The sequence below is a fragment of the Pyrgilauda ruficollis genome, unplaced genomic scaffold (genome assembly GCF_017590135.1).
Source record: "Pyrgilauda ruficollis isolate IOZ18807 unplaced genomic scaffold, ASM1759013v1 scaffold18, whole genome shotgun sequence".
NCBI lineage: Eukaryota > Metazoa > Chordata > Aves > Passeriformes > Passeridae > Pyrgilauda > Pyrgilauda ruficollis.
Genome location: NW_024516984.1, coordinates 3,266,843 through 3,282,047, shown reverse-complemented (window position 1 = coordinate 3,282,047; position 15,205 = coordinate 3,266,843). Strand labels below are relative to the sequence as shown.

The 15,205-nt window shown below is 35.3% G+C and overlaps 1 protein-coding gene across 3 annotated transcripts in view; it reads left to right on the top strand.

Annotated features, from left to right (window-relative positions):
- The window catches only part of CPNE3 (copine 3), a 29,069-nt gene extending 14,212 nt beyond the window's left edge, over positions 1-14,857 (top strand). For all 3 annotated transcript variants that reach the window (XM_041464349.1, XM_041464350.1, XM_041464352.1), the window contains exons 8-17: positions 857-946; positions 4,264-4,362; positions 5,501-5,587; positions 6,150-6,209; positions 7,141-7,274; positions 7,700-7,754; positions 7,856-7,907; positions 8,553-8,686; positions 10,769-11,005; positions 12,048-14,857. In XM_041464349.1, the coding sequence (XP_041320283.1) occupies positions 857-946; positions 4,264-4,362; positions 5,501-5,587; positions 6,150-6,209; positions 7,141-7,274; positions 7,700-7,754; positions 7,856-7,907; positions 8,553-8,686; positions 10,769-11,005; positions 12,048-12,158 (1,059 nt within the window). In that variant the 3' untranslated portion in view covers positions 12,159-14,857. The remainder of the gene's footprint in view (positions 1-856; positions 947-4,263; positions 4,363-5,500; positions 5,588-6,149; positions 6,210-7,140; positions 7,275-7,699; positions 7,755-7,855; positions 7,908-8,552; positions 8,687-10,768; positions 11,006-12,047) is intronic.
- Positions 14,858-15,205: the final 348 nt, after the last annotated feature.

Here is a 15,205-nt window from a genome sequence, read left to right as displayed (position 1 = left end):
AATAAATCCAGAATTTGTTGTTTCAGCCTAGAAATGTCTAGTGGATTAGTTCTTTATGTTACCGGTTCAAAAAAACTTTTTTTCTTTTTTCCTAACTGCTGTTTTTATTGGTTTCATTTTCAAGAGAGATTTTTCTTAGCACTCCTACAGTGTTGGAAGTATTACTATTGTTAGGTGTTATTAATTAAGTAGTACATATTATGTGTAGTTTCTTATACTTTTCTAAGATCATTATTTGGTGTATTGGGTATATTTGCAGATGACAGTTGGCAAATTTTGAAGATCTTTCAGTATTATTTGTAAATAACACTTTAGTGTTTAACTTGAGAAACCTTTTATCCTCATGCATGTTTTCACTTTACTACACCATTAATTTCTTGAGGGTATATTTCCATAAATGACATTTTAGAATAAATAATATGTGGGAGTGAGTTGTAATCTCTGAAGCACTGATATATTCAGAAATTTCAATGTAATATTTTTCCACACATTTTTGGTAATGCATGCCTTTATACGTGTATGTATATATGTGTGCTTATTAAAAGAAAGCAACCAGTATCTTATTTCTGTAATGATAAATTTAACTTTTTACAGTGCATTAGCTGAAGGATATAAGGATATATTTTGATAATGAAGTCTGGCAAAATATGGAGCTGAAAGAGACCATCTCTTTTTGAACAATGGCACGTTAAGAGTAGTTTATGTCCTATATATTGCGATTTGGAGTGCATTGACAGCAGCATTAGTCAGTTGTTGTTTGCATATAAAAATCATGGCATGAAGGGATGACCCATTAAGATGTCTGCTTTCTGGCCCTGTGAACAATGGTGTTCTGCCTTTTTTTTTTTTCCAACAGGTTATTAAAAACAATCTGAATCCTGTTTGGAGGCCTTTTAAAATCTCTCTCAATTCTCTGTGTTATAGTGACATGGATAAGCCAATCAAGGTAATGTATATTAAATGTGTGTATAAATTAATGTATTAAAAGTTAAAATATGTAAAAAGGGGAAGATGTGTTATTCTAGTTACTGCGGGTTTTTTGTTTCAAATTTAATTGAAAGTATTAGGTTTCTTATTTGAAAGGCACAGATATGTTTTAGGGAAAAAAAGGAAAACACTGCACATTTGTGATGTATTGTGTGGTAGAAGCTGGTCTTTGAAAGTCTGGGAAACCAGTTGAACACAAGTATCTTTGAAATGTCCAGTGCATTTTCTTATTTTTATTGTACAGTTCTAGCATGGCATCAGCCAATACTGGTGGTGATAAAGATACTGTGCAGTGAAAGAAGCATGTTAAAGTCTAGAATATGCTTTGTTCTATGTGATGGATCTTGTAATACTTTGTCACTGGTACAACAGGTAACATTAATGAAATTTTTAATATACTGCCTGATAAAATAAATTACACTTAATATACTAGCTAACAGATGTGGGTCAGATACAACTTTTGAATACCAGTTTTAGCAACATTTTCTCTTCATATAAAACTGAATTTTCTGTCAGAAAGTTAATCTTTCCTGTGACGTAACAGTTCTACCAGGGCTGTAATGTTTTCTATTTTCCAATTTTATTTTGAATAAATTGTGTTTAACTTCTGAATATTTTTCTTCAGGAATTCCCTTTAGGGGTGGAACTGAAGCTCAACAGCCAATCAAAATGCCATTTATAAGCTATTATGATCACGTTAGAAACCTGGTATTTTAGCATTTGAAAAAGAAACCCGAAAACCCAAATGCAGCAAACTGCTATATTTGATGTTCTTCCTCTGGGAAGGAAAACTTAGAGCATGATTTGCATGTAATGGGTATTAGTCATATGACTTGAGGCAGTCCTGGAAAATCCTTAACAGCCACAGGGATCTGGGTGTTACCAGCACCTGAATGGATTTAAATACATATTTATAGAGGAGACTAATGAACAAGTTTACAAGCCCAGCACCTTCTTCCCGTGCTGCTTCTATGTTTTTTCCATCTCATTCCTTTTGCTTCCCTTGTCCCCAAAACAGCTGCAACAGCTCTTACATCTCCATATACTATAAAGATATTTGTCCTTTTCAGTAAACAGCTATACTAAAACTATAGACCACTGATCTAAATGTATCTTTGAAGAGTTATTCTCAGCTCTATCATCATTTTAATGTAGTCTTTTCTTTGAAATCTTACCTGAGAAGTATAGGTTTATATCCAGAGGAAATAGACTTTACATGGAATACTTATAGACTTGCAGACAGGCAGTTTGATTATGCCTTAGCTTAGAAATGCAGGACCTATCACTTCAAACATTAAAATGTAGGCAGGATTGTGTTATGGAATGCTATTGAAGGATTAAACAATGCCTTTAACACTTTTATATGCACACGGTTGCATGTGTAATGGGCTGTTTGGCATAGTAAGTAAAACCAGCAATTTTTCTATGAGTGGCTTTTCACCTCTTTAATGGCTTAGTTTGTGTATGCCCAGCAGTGCACAAACCAAGTTGATTCTTCATCTTTTGGATTCTTTGTTATGTTCCATGTGAGTGTGTTTGCAGTCAGTGAAGTTTTCCTGTGTCTCAAATGTGAGCCTTTAATCTGGAGCAGGCATGCCTGATTCTGCTGGGAAAAATATGTTAAATCACATTGTTCCCTATTGCTATTGCATGTCCAGGAGGGCATATATGGAAAAAAAGGAAATGCTTCTCTCTTGTCTGGAATATTAGAAATTGGCTTAAATGGGTCAAAGATGTCACGCAAGACAAATTTTTGTGTCTTTGAAATTAAAAGGAGATACATTTACTAACTGTGCTAACAGGTATCAGAAATATTGGGTCAGGAAATATGTTCAGTTTTAAATTTCAGCTACTGAAGCACTTTGCTGAGTATTTGATTGGCATAATTTATGGCCTTCAGAAGAATTTACATAGCATCTGACATGAACATTAATTAGCCTGTTGGTTCTTTGGCTGCTTGCATAATTTAATGTGCTGTTCAGTGCATGTGCATGCATTTTTTTATTTATTAGTGAATTCAGAATGTTGTAGTGGTGCAAACTGCAAGATAGAGGTATGTTCTGTGCAGTAGAACTCCCAATCTACACATCATGTTTTGTACTTCAATATTCCTGCTTGTTTTAAGAAACTTAATTTCTTTCGGAAGCTCGAGTGTATGTTGAAGTTGTTTGATTTGCTTTTTTATTTCTAACTGAAATGCTCAAGTAATCAGTTAAATTGATTATTGAATGTAAGGTACAATATTTTTAGACTTGAAAGATGGACATGCAAATACCTGTTTACTTTAAGCAATACATACTCTGAACATTTTTCTTGAAGTTTGCATTTTGATTCCAAGTAATGTGGGAGGTCTACTTGACTTGATTTATTATTGTTTTTATTTATCATCGTCTTTATTAAATGATTTTAGTATGTTTTTATGTGGTTAGAATTAAGTTAGCTATCATACCTGTGTTGCTGAACTGAAGTAAAATGTCAAAAGTGGATGCCATTAACATAAGCTTTTATAGATAAATAACCAATTTTTCATATAGAAAGGCTGTTTGGTCACGTTTTCAAAGAGAGAAAAAAAAAAGAGTGTTTTTCACTCCTGCCTTCTTTGGTGGATTGGGCTGTTAAAAGAGTGCATTGATTAAATAATAAAGCTTATCATTAAATTCTCACTACAGGAAAAGAGATTTTTAGTTGACATTCAGATCCATGAAGTGTAGATCATAGTTTAACAGATCCACTGTTTAAATTTGCTAATCTTAAAAAATAAAAATTCAAATATTGTTTCTAGCTTTAGGGCTGAACCTTCATATGCTTATGAATTCTGTGTTATTTTGACGATTAATGAAGTAATATAAAAGTGTTGCTAAAACTCTCGTGATTGTTTACACAACTGATTTACTAAATTTTTAGCTGGATGCTCAGATTCATGATCAATATAAAAAACCCTATGCTGTTTTCCTACTCTTCCCAACACCCCATAACTCTCAAAACATAGTTCAATATAATTGATGTTAGTTGCTCATGTAAGACCTGACACTACTTAGTATTCTCATCTCTCCTTCACTTGAGTAGAAGACTAGATTGAAAACTGAGTGTATTGGCTTCTACCCAATTTTAATCTGTTTTAAATGCAGCCCTATGCAGTTCCAAGGCTTCAATGCAGGAAAAACTCTGTGATGTAAAAGATACAGGAATGTTTGGGGTGTTCAGGTTTGCCATTTCAGTGTTCATTGTTTTGTAGGGCCATTTCTGTTACTAACACTATATAATGCTGCATTTTAGGTTGAGTGCTATGACTATGATAGTGATGGGTCTCATGATCTCATAGGAAGTTTTCAAACAACGATGTCACAACTGAAGGAAGCATCTCGATTGTCACGTGTAAGTTACATAGTCTAAGCTGCCTGTGTGTTCTTGATAAGCTGTTTTATTCATATTGTAGCAAAACCTAGGTCACCTGGCCACAGGTGACCCCCAAGCTGGGCTAGGCTACACCTTGACATTGCCAATGTAGTTGAGGCTGAAAGAGCATTTGCATTGTTCATCCATTTTCTAGGATTAATATCTTGGTTACAGTTATTGTTATTATGTATCTAAATGCCCCACCATCAGCACAAAAAAAATTCACGTACCATAAAAATACAGAAATAAAAAACCCCTGGATTGTCAAAAGACAGAATGCAGCACAAATTTAACTACAGTTAAAAGACCAAAGCTTGTAATATTTTTTTCAAATATTATGTAATTCTTTATTTTAAAATGTGGCACTTATTAACTATTAACTATGTGTACTTCAGTGAGTATGAGAAAATTCAATATTTATGCCACTGCACAAAAATGCAGCTGTGTTACATTAGGTGGCTTTTTTCTAAAGTGATACTACCCTTCCTGATCTTATGAACTATAACAGTTTCCATACCTTTTAATAGGCAGGGTTTCCATATAGAAGACAAAAGCTGGCATAGTAAACATAACATAAAAGTATTTGCTTTATGGATATCTGTGTTATCAAGATGTTTTACCATATTTTTCTTTAGTCCTGTAAAACCTCCAGAACTATTTCTGCATTAAAAGACTGGGATCTATATAACAAGAGTGCATGCTTGTAGTTTCCTAATATTTTGAGCATTGTATTTATACTAAATAATAAAAATAATAATAATAATTCCAGCCACAGCTTCTGGAAACACTGATGCCTTGTTTGAATTGCTATGTCTTTACCAAAAAGAAAGCTGTTAGCAGAATCCTCAGACAGAGAATGGTACAGAATTTCTTTCTTTGTTTGAAATACATTTGTCAAAACAAATGTGTTTGTAGACTTCTGGGTAAGAGAGGATTTCTGTCTTGAGAATGTTTTTTGTTGCTGTTATTGGGCAGGCTGGGTTTAATTTTGCAGGATTATGAAATGAACTTCATTTTTAATATAAGCCCAAAGTATCAGTCCTGAAATATAAGATTATTAAACTTGTTACATAAATGATATTATAATATTTTTGTTGGATTTTTTGCATTCATGCAGGTTGAATTTGAGTGCATCAATGAAAAGAAAAGGCAGAAGAAAAAGAACTATAAAAACTCTGGCATTGTGAGCGTTAAGCATTGTGAGGTCAGTAATATATTCTGGATAATTCTGGTTTTAAGTGTTAAGGCATAACAACTCTCATTTAGTATATCTTCATTCTCAAACTGTAAGAAACTTTAAAATGTCTGAAAGTTCCACACACAGTAAATATTTAAGGGACTCTGATTCATACAAGACAAATTGAGAGCTGAATTATATACTTGTCCTCCCCTGTCCCTTCACTTTCTCTTGGAGAGAAAGGTCACTTACCAATTTAAGTAATTTCTGAACCACTGCATTTCCCAACTCACTGTTTTAAGGCAAAGTAAAAAGCTCTGCCATAATGTGTTATTTTATAAATGGAAGTTGTTTTGGAGCAGCTTTGGTGTCTGTAGTTTTGTTAAAGGCCTGATTCTGATGCACTGACTGTATGGTGGCGTGTGTTGCAAATATCCTGGTTGCAGTGAGTGGGTTGGATAGCTCTAGGGCAAAACTAATGATTTGAATGGGTAAAGACAACATATTTGGAACTTAAAAGTTGCTAAAGTAATATTAGCTGTGTTTTCTCCCATTGAAAAAAACCAAAATTTCTGTCTTCTATTTTTAGATTATTGTAGAATGCACATTCCTTGATTACATCATGGGTGGATGTCAGCTGAATTTCACCGTAAGTTAAATCATTTATATGAATACTGTTTGAGTTTTGGAGGAAATTGAAGTATAGAATTGATTGGCTGTGCACTTTATTTGATTATTGTATTTTTTTTTCTTGTTGACTTCGTTTTTGTTCTGTAGCATGGAGCAGGAAGCTATTTTGCCAGAGTGCTTCTAGTCAGTTCAGAAAAAAACAGTCTTTACTCTCAGCAACAGGTTCTGAACCTCTGGTTATGTTCATTAGGAACTGCCTAAGTTGTGTGGATGGAGACCAATGAGAAATTTACTGTTCTTTGAAAGCAACATGCAGAGGTCATGATATGGATTAGAACCCTTAAGTTATGTAGTTTGTGAACCAAGTGCAGCACAAGTAACAGTGTGATGTCTTCACCTTATTAACAAGCTTCATCACCAAAGCAATGAAGACCTGTTGAAGTCAGAGAAATACCTCTCTAGGCTTCTGTGGAGCCTGACTAGTTGTACTTCTGAGAAGAAAGGTGTGGGTGTGTGTGTTTGTGTGGCAAGATACAGAATGAAATTAATTTACCAGATTTTGAAGAGCTGCTGTGAATAGTAACTGAAAGGATGGGGCTTTCCACAATCTCCTCATGTCCACAACCTCCTCATGTGAAAGCTGTCTCTGCGCATGGCAGGGAGGTTGGAACTAGATGATCTTTAAGGCCTCTTCCAAGTCAAACCATTCTGTGATTCAGATGAAAGTAAGTTTGGCCCTTCTGGAGAGATGCAGAGCTTTTGAGGGTTTTGTTGTGACATTGTTTGAAGAGTGTTAATATTCCAAGAAACCTGCATCCAAGTACTGTGCCTGTTAGATTTGTAGATGTCCTGTTTACTACTTTTTCATGGTTTTCACTTTGGCTTTGCCAGAGATAAGAAGCATCATTTAACCTTTGAGAGCAATGAGATATAAATGCTGCATTTGGCAGGTGGGGATAGATTTTACAGGCTCCAATGGAGACCCTCGCTCTCCGGACTCTCTGCATTACCTCAGCCCTAATGGAGTTAATGAATACCTAACAGCCATTTGGTCTGTCGGGATGGTCATTCAGGATTATGATACGTAAGTGTTTGATTTTTATTTGGATCCTTTTTTTAGATATGTATAGACACTTGTGGTAGCTTTTTAAACCAGTGTTGAATATGCCTGCAGATATACTGGAATGAAACTTCTGAGCTAAGTTATGGAACTAAAATACCATGATATAATTGCAAGTATAAGTTTGTGTTTGCTGCAGACAAGCAGGGCTTTTCATAATTGATGAAAAGAGCAGCATTGATTTAAATATATGCTTGATTTCTTGCCAGTTTGGTGTTAAAGACTAGGTTTGGTCCCAGAAACAATTACAGTGGGGAACTTACATTTAATTTTGCTTCTAAAATAGCGTTTTTAATGATGAATAGCAGCACTAATAACTAAACTTACTGTACTATGTTGGCTTTTAATGTAAGGCACTGACTTTGTTTTCTTTAAAATTGCTTCTTTAGAGATAAGATGTTTCCAGCCTTTGGATTTGGTGCACAAATTCCTCCTTCCTTTCAGGTAACGGGATGTGTAAATGCAGTACCTAAGGCAGCTGAAAGCACTTGCTTCAGGAGGAGATTGTATATGGAGTCCTGACTATGTTTTCTGTGTGTTCACAGGTATCCCATGAGTTCCCAATAAATTTTAACCCTTCAAACCCATTCTGTAATGGTAAGTCTGAGAAAGTAACATCAGGCCTAGAGAGTAAAATGCCTAAGTTGAAGTCATAAAGATGCTTAAAAAGTGAACTGAAACTTGTTGTTCTAAATAAATAATTATTTTAGTCCTGTAGCAAGAAAAATTTTACAACCAATTTCTTAGGAGAAATACCATTGCATCTGTCTTCTGTAATGGTTTGTTAAAGAGGTGGTTTCAATGGCCAGGACACAGGGCTGGGAACAGTTCTCTTGTGTTGTCATGACACTTTATGCTACTTTGCTTCTGGTTTGGAGTTGTCTGGTTTGAGTGTGGTGCTGCTAGTGCCTGTTCAGTGTAGCCTCTCTGATCAGACTACCAACCACCACAAGCTGCCAGGTGAAGGGAACTGCTGTAGTTCAGTTTCACACCCTTGAGCGTAGAGTATTTGGCCTATCTGTTCACTCAAGGCAAATCATGTTATGTATGTGCCTTAAGCGTTGGTCAAACTGAAAGCTTCCATTGCTTCTGAATAATTTGGTTTTTTACCATCATGGTCAGTTTTAAATCTTTGCATCATCACTTCAAGTAACTGATTTATACAGCTTTAGGAAAATCAGGTGCTTCAAAATATACTGAATCTAATATGAAAAAAAAAAAAAATCTATTTCTGTTCTCTAGGAATCCAAGGCATTGTTGATGCATATCGAGCCTGTCTTCCTCAACTGAAGTTATATGGACCAACAAATTTTTCCCCAATTATAAATCATGTGGCAAGATTTGCTGCTGCAGCTACTCAGCAGCAAACAGCATCTGTAAGTTCTTTATGATACTCTCTGTGTTTCTCTACTTTTTTATTTTCCTTCTTGTTTATAAATACTTTTTTCTCTTTTTAATTTGTAAGTGTATTCATTTGATAGTTGGCCCTTTACCTTATGAATAAATGTTTGTTACTTTTAAAACAAGAGAAAAACTAGTTATTTTTGCAGATTGTATGTAACAGTCCTCTTCATCAATTAACTAAATAAACTCTTCACTTTTGAAATAGAAACTTAAAAGTACACAACACCTTTATGCTATCTTTTGTTCAAAGCTCTTGCAGTGCTATACACTTGCTCAAGTCTAATTTAGGCCTTCATATCTAAGAAAGTGATTTAACCTCAGCTGAGAAAAAAATTCAGCTAGTCCATGTTTCACATCAGATGGCTGGGAGAGAGGATTAACTAAGGCAGTGAAGAAATGGATGGTATAGCTCCTGACACCTAGGTACCAACACAGATAGTTAACTGTACCATAAAGGTTTAGGTGCTGTATGGGCTGTACCCTCCTCCATATTAAAATTTTATACATGAGTTGTTGACTCATATTAAAAATAGAAATTCTGAAGACCAAGTCTTGATTATCCAGTCATGTCGATAATGCATGGAAGTTCAGAAAATCCTAAATCACTGATGATAGAGAATACTGGTGTATTTGATGTCACTTAAAAAAAAATAGCTATTTTTGCATGTCAAATTATCAGTAGAAACCAATTTGAAAAAAAGCTATGGATTTTCATATGCCATGAGGCTGGTAAGGTAATTTAGCCTTGGAAGTCTTTCACTAGTAGCTGTAAAAAAAAAAAAAAAAAAAAAGCATGTATATGTGTATGTCTTTGTCTTAGGAAAGGAGCAAACCTCTTGTTGGTTTTGTTTTTGTTTGGGTTCTTTTAACTTTTATTTTATGTAGTATACCTAGCAAGAGATTTATTTTTCCTGACTGAAAAGATGTATTGAAGACAATTTGCTACCTTGACATTTAATACATATCATAGTCATTTGGGATTGGCTTTTGATTCTGATGCTGATTTTTTCCCAATATGGAGGAAGTATGGAGAAGAGAGAAATAAATCCAGTATGGAGAAGAGAGAAATAAATCTGATGTGATGTTGTATCCTGCAGTTGCTTATAGCTTTTTGTGGTCATAACTACTTTATAGATGTTCTTGCTGTAGTGGGGGAACAGACTGGCAGAAAGCAGGGAGAAAAGGTGGTACCCAAACAGACAAGATAAGGGAAGAACAATTATTTGAAGGTAGATAAAGGCAGATGGAAAGGAAAGCAGTGAAGAGAGACTTGTAAGAATACTGGGTGTATCTTTGGGACTTGAATTTATGCTATTCAGTAATCATCTGAAATTAAGCGAGGGAAGACTGGAAATTCAAAAAGCATTTGATAATTTACAGACTTGGTATTTCTAGCTCATTTTTGGTGCTCCAATCCAGAACAGAAGCTAGGATGCCGCCGCTTAGAAGCCCTAACAGAATAGTGGAAGCAACTCAGATGGTACTTAATTAAGTTACTGATGTACTACAAAGTAGTCTCAGTCACCTTGGTAATTAATTTCATGAAGCAGCTAGAAAACATGATTAAAGGAATTTGAAAAGAGCTGTGTATTTCAACACTAAAAGGTGTGATTTAGGATTTTCCGGATACAATGAATGAAGTAAAGGGTGGTGTTTCATAAAGATATTGATAAACCAGAAAGGAAACAAATACAAGTTTCAAAGGTGTTACCTTTCTAAAACCTCAGTAAACTGCCTTCTATCCTAGAACAAATGATGGGAAAATAGGTTAACTGTTGGTTTATCTGGGGATTTTGGAGGAAAGAAGGGTGATACCACGGGAGTTTTGGATGGTGGCTGTTTATTGATACCTTCTTTTAAAAGATTATGTTGTCCTTGCAAACTTTTTCAGACTGTACAGATGAAGCCTGACTACAAATTAGATGTTTGATTGTAAAATTCAGTGGGCACACTGAACATGCTAAAGTAGTAGTCTGTATGTGGGTTTTTCTAAGTGTACGTGCCTAAACGTTTGCTATTTCTTTGTCGTAACACAGTGTTTATTGATTTGACAGCAATACTTTATACTTCTGATCATAACGGATGGTGTGATAACAGACCTTGATCAAACTCGAGCTGCCATAGTTAATGCTTCAAGGTTGCCCATGTCCATTATCATTGTTGGTGTGGGAGGAGCAGACTTTGATGCCATGGAGTTTCTTGATGGTGACAATGGAGTTCTTAGGTCCTCATCAGGAGAGCCAGCTGTCAGAGACATTGTCCAATTTGTGCCATTCAGGAAGTTCCAAAATGTAAGTAATCTTACTGATATGCTTAATAAATATTGTAGACGTATGCTGGGCTTGCTAGGATGTCCTACATCTAGTCCTAGGCTTTTGTGGTGTATCCAATATGTCCTCTTAAGACAAGCCTTTATCAAATGCTAAAAAAACCTCTAAATCATTTAGTTTCTAGTTTCAGCACTGCATTTCTGGCTAGTTTCTGCAGCTGAATGACCTTTGTAAAACTCTCTCAGACTTGATTAAATGAATGGATGGGGTTTTTTATATTTTTTAATTTCTGTAAAATCCAATAATGTATGTGTAGGCTAATAGAAATCAAATTTTAAGCGTCATAATGTTGAAAATAGTTGACTTAAATAAGAACCACAAAAATACTGCTTACAACTTCTTATTTTGCTTTTACATTTTTACTTTTCATACCAATTCTTTGTTTAATCTCAGAGTAACTCAGGCAAACTGAAATGGGAAAAAGCAAAATCAATACAGAATATGCTTATCAAGTAACGCACTTGGATTAGTTAATCTACTTAACTAGGGTTAATGCTCAGTATAATACTATACATTCAAGTGCTTTCAGTTTCTAGAAAAAGATTTTTTTTTTTCTTATGGATACTTAGTCTTACAGTAGAAATAGTATCTGCAGAAGAGCTACTCCATATAAATACAGTTATTGTGGATGAGGCTTGGTGCAAAAAATTTCAAATGATTTAAACAAATCCCTGAAGGGTCATCTTAAGCAGATAGCTGAAGTCTGAAATCTGCGCTGTGTATTTCGTGTAACAAAAGGTGTCTTCAGACATGGAAGCCCTTTGTGCACTCAGCTCCTGTTACTTCAGTGGCACAAGACAGCCATCTGATTTGTAGTAACGGGAGGGAGAAGGTAAAGCTGACAGGGAAGCTTCCATCTGTCTGTCACACAAGGGCACTGTGTAAAGTCCTCTCTAAAATGTCAGATTTTAAGTTGCCCTTCTAGAGGAGGTGATTATTGCTTGCCTTAGAATCTTTGTTAGCAGTTGGTGGAAACTGAAGCTTGGTGTTCTTTTTTTATAAGTCTCCCAAAGAAGCTCTGGCTCAGTGTGTCCTGGCAGAAGTCCCTCAGCAAGTGGTGAACTACTTCAGCATGTACAAACTTGAGCCTCCTAAGAATCTTGCTGCAAAATGAATGGGCTGAGCAGAGGAAAGACTTTGTGCTTGCTTTACTTGCTGTATCTACAGACTTTGGTTCTCTATATACTTCTGTATACGTGTACACATGCCTCTGTATCATAATGTCTGTTACCTTTTGCCTACAAATCACTTTGCCAAGTGTGCCTTTTAAGGGCCAAAATTGTAATGGTGTTTAAGTTTGATGTTGATTTGAGAGATAATGCTTACATGGATACATTTGATTTTGGTGTAAAAAAGAGTTTCTATTAAGCCGCCATAACAAAATTTTGATACAGGTGTTTCGTATTCAGAGAAGTGCCATAGAGTGTAAAGGCCCTCCTTGCACAGCTGCTTCTTGTTTGCCACTTCAGTGCCTTTGGGCAATGCCTGGGATTCAGGACTGTGTGAACATAAGCCAAAGATGTCATTAAAGTATATATTCTTTTGTAGTATGCCTTCTCTTAATGTAGTGTGGGAATAACAAGGGTGAATCAAGGTAAGCCTCTAACATCTAAGAATAGTACTACTGGCCTATGAGGCTACTACTGTAAAGGCTGTAAGATGTGTTCCAATGTGCAGTGTGCTGGAAAATGGAAATTCCAGATTTATTTTGGTAGGGGTTCTCTTTTGGGGCTCCATCCCCTCCATAAAAGAGTCATGACTATTGATCTTCAAAGTGCTTTTTGTGAAGTAGGAATTCGGTTTTTAGTTTACAAGTTTTCTCTGATTTAGAACTGCATATTTTGAGGTAAAGTAAGTTCTTCAAATTGCTGTTGTATTTACTTTTGTCATATTTTGAATCATGCTGTTTTTCCATAAGCCCACTAATGAAAAGTGCCTGCAAAAAAACCAGATATTCCCTCTTTTTCTCCTTTTGGGAAGACACAAAAAAGTCAAGTCTCTCAAGCCCTAATCCTGTAATCATACTGCATTTCTCTAGGGCAAACAATTTCTGATTTATTTACTTGGGTCAAGTTTTCCCTTCACCTTTTATACCAAGTCTAAGTTATGTGTTTGCTTAGTGGACAAATGAAGGTTTCTTAACCTCCAGCTGCATACTGCTTGCTGAGAATCTCTTCTGATCCTGTCACTTTGTGTAACATAAGTGGATGGAAAGGTCACATTTATCACTTCTGAAATGCCAATCTTGAACATTAATTTTGCAGTTTCACCTTTGAAGTGGTTTCGAGTTAGGCATCCAGCTTATCTCGTGTGGATAGTCTGGCTGTAGTATGTAAGAACAGAATGGGCTACTGCTAAATTTAGCACACTTGGACACTCAAGATTTCACCAGGTCATAGTGTATTTGACTTTTAGTTGCTGGAGCTGCTTAGTGTGCTTTTTTTTTGGTTTTTTTTGGGTTTTTTTTGGTTTTTTTTTTTTTTTTTTTTTACATGTATAATACTGTCAAAAGTCTGAATTCACATTAACATTGATGGATGAAGGATATATATCTATTGAGATTATCTTATACAAGACATACCAGATGCTTTGTGGACAGTTGAGAATTATCAATCAATCATAAATGGATATATTATCTCCACTCCATTTTTCTTGGTGGAAGGGGATCCTAAATACTATCAAGTAGTGGAATGTTAAGGAAGAGAGGTTGTTTCATGTTAAGCCAAGCTCTTTCTTTTTTTAAAATGTAACTCATATTTATGTAAAAAAAACCTGTAATCATCTTTTTATCAGTGTAGTGAAAATCTGTTACTACTTTATGTATAAATTATAATGAAGTGTCATATCAGATATGCAACTCAAAATATTGAGATCAATGAAGTTACTATAATAAACTTAAATCACACTGCTGCAAATTGAGAGTGTATGATTTTGGAAGAATAAACTGTTTCACGGCCATCTGCTTCATGTACAGAGAGAATTGGATGCATATTAATGCTTTGTCTGCATTAATTGTAGTGGATGAGTACTACTGATGGGAGTATAGGATACTACTGAAGTTCCTCTGAGCTGTCTGCCAAAAATATAATGCTGGACCTGAGCTGTGTCTTACGAATTCTAACTTGCCATGGAAGTGCATTTAAATGTGTTAGTATGTATTATTATACTAAGTATCTGCTGCAAGTAAAAGAAAACCTGTTGTTTTGTCTGTGTTCTATACATAAATTGTGAGTTTCTACAGTAGAGGCTTCATTATCTCTTATTAGAGAATTGCTCCCATGTTCCTCAAGCTTAGGGAGTTAAATGCATATCAGTGACACCTAATTCTCAATGTGCCCTATTCTTTGTAAATTAAATGTTTCAGACAGGACCTTGGCAAGAACTGATATAACTTAGAGATATACAGTTAATGCCTGTTGAAAACTCCTAAGGTAGGCTGAAGTGATATTCTGAATGAAGAAATGCAGCAGATTGTGAGTCAAGGGGAAGGGGAATTACTGTGCTGTTTTGCCATTTTTTGTTTATTTTTACATGTAAAATATGCACTAATATCTTGCGGGTGACTAAGCAAAATATTGTCCAAGTTTTGTAAAGTGAATGTGCTCGTAGGTCACTGGCACCACCTTGTGATAAAAGTGATGTATGGCAGTCTTTGTCATCAAATGCTTTTTGCCGTGTATTGGTCATAATATATATACATATGTACAGCAGAGAGCTCACCTGTAACCAGAATTTTTTACTTTTATATGTATTTCAGTTCTGATGAAGTTAACTGATTTACAGTACCTGTGCATTAAAATGATCATTTCAGTATACTGTTCTGTGGTGCTTTTGTGTTCAGCATATCCTGTGTAATGCTAAATGCTGCTTTTGTGATTGCTATGGTGAGTATGCCACGGATTTATAACAAGTATAAAAGGGAGAGGAAAAATGCCTTTCCATTTAGTGGTAATGACTCTGCAGTTTATTCTCCATAAAGCATCTTAAACTGGCTTCTAGCAAGAAGATATTTGGAAGCTGGAGAGTTTTAGCTGTGACTGTTTCATGCTCTGTGCCACATTAGAGTTCTCCCCTGTATGTTATTTCATACAATTATTATCAAGTTTTCCAAAATTTTTGTCTGAGGAACAATCTCTACATTTTAGTTAGAGAGGCATAGAG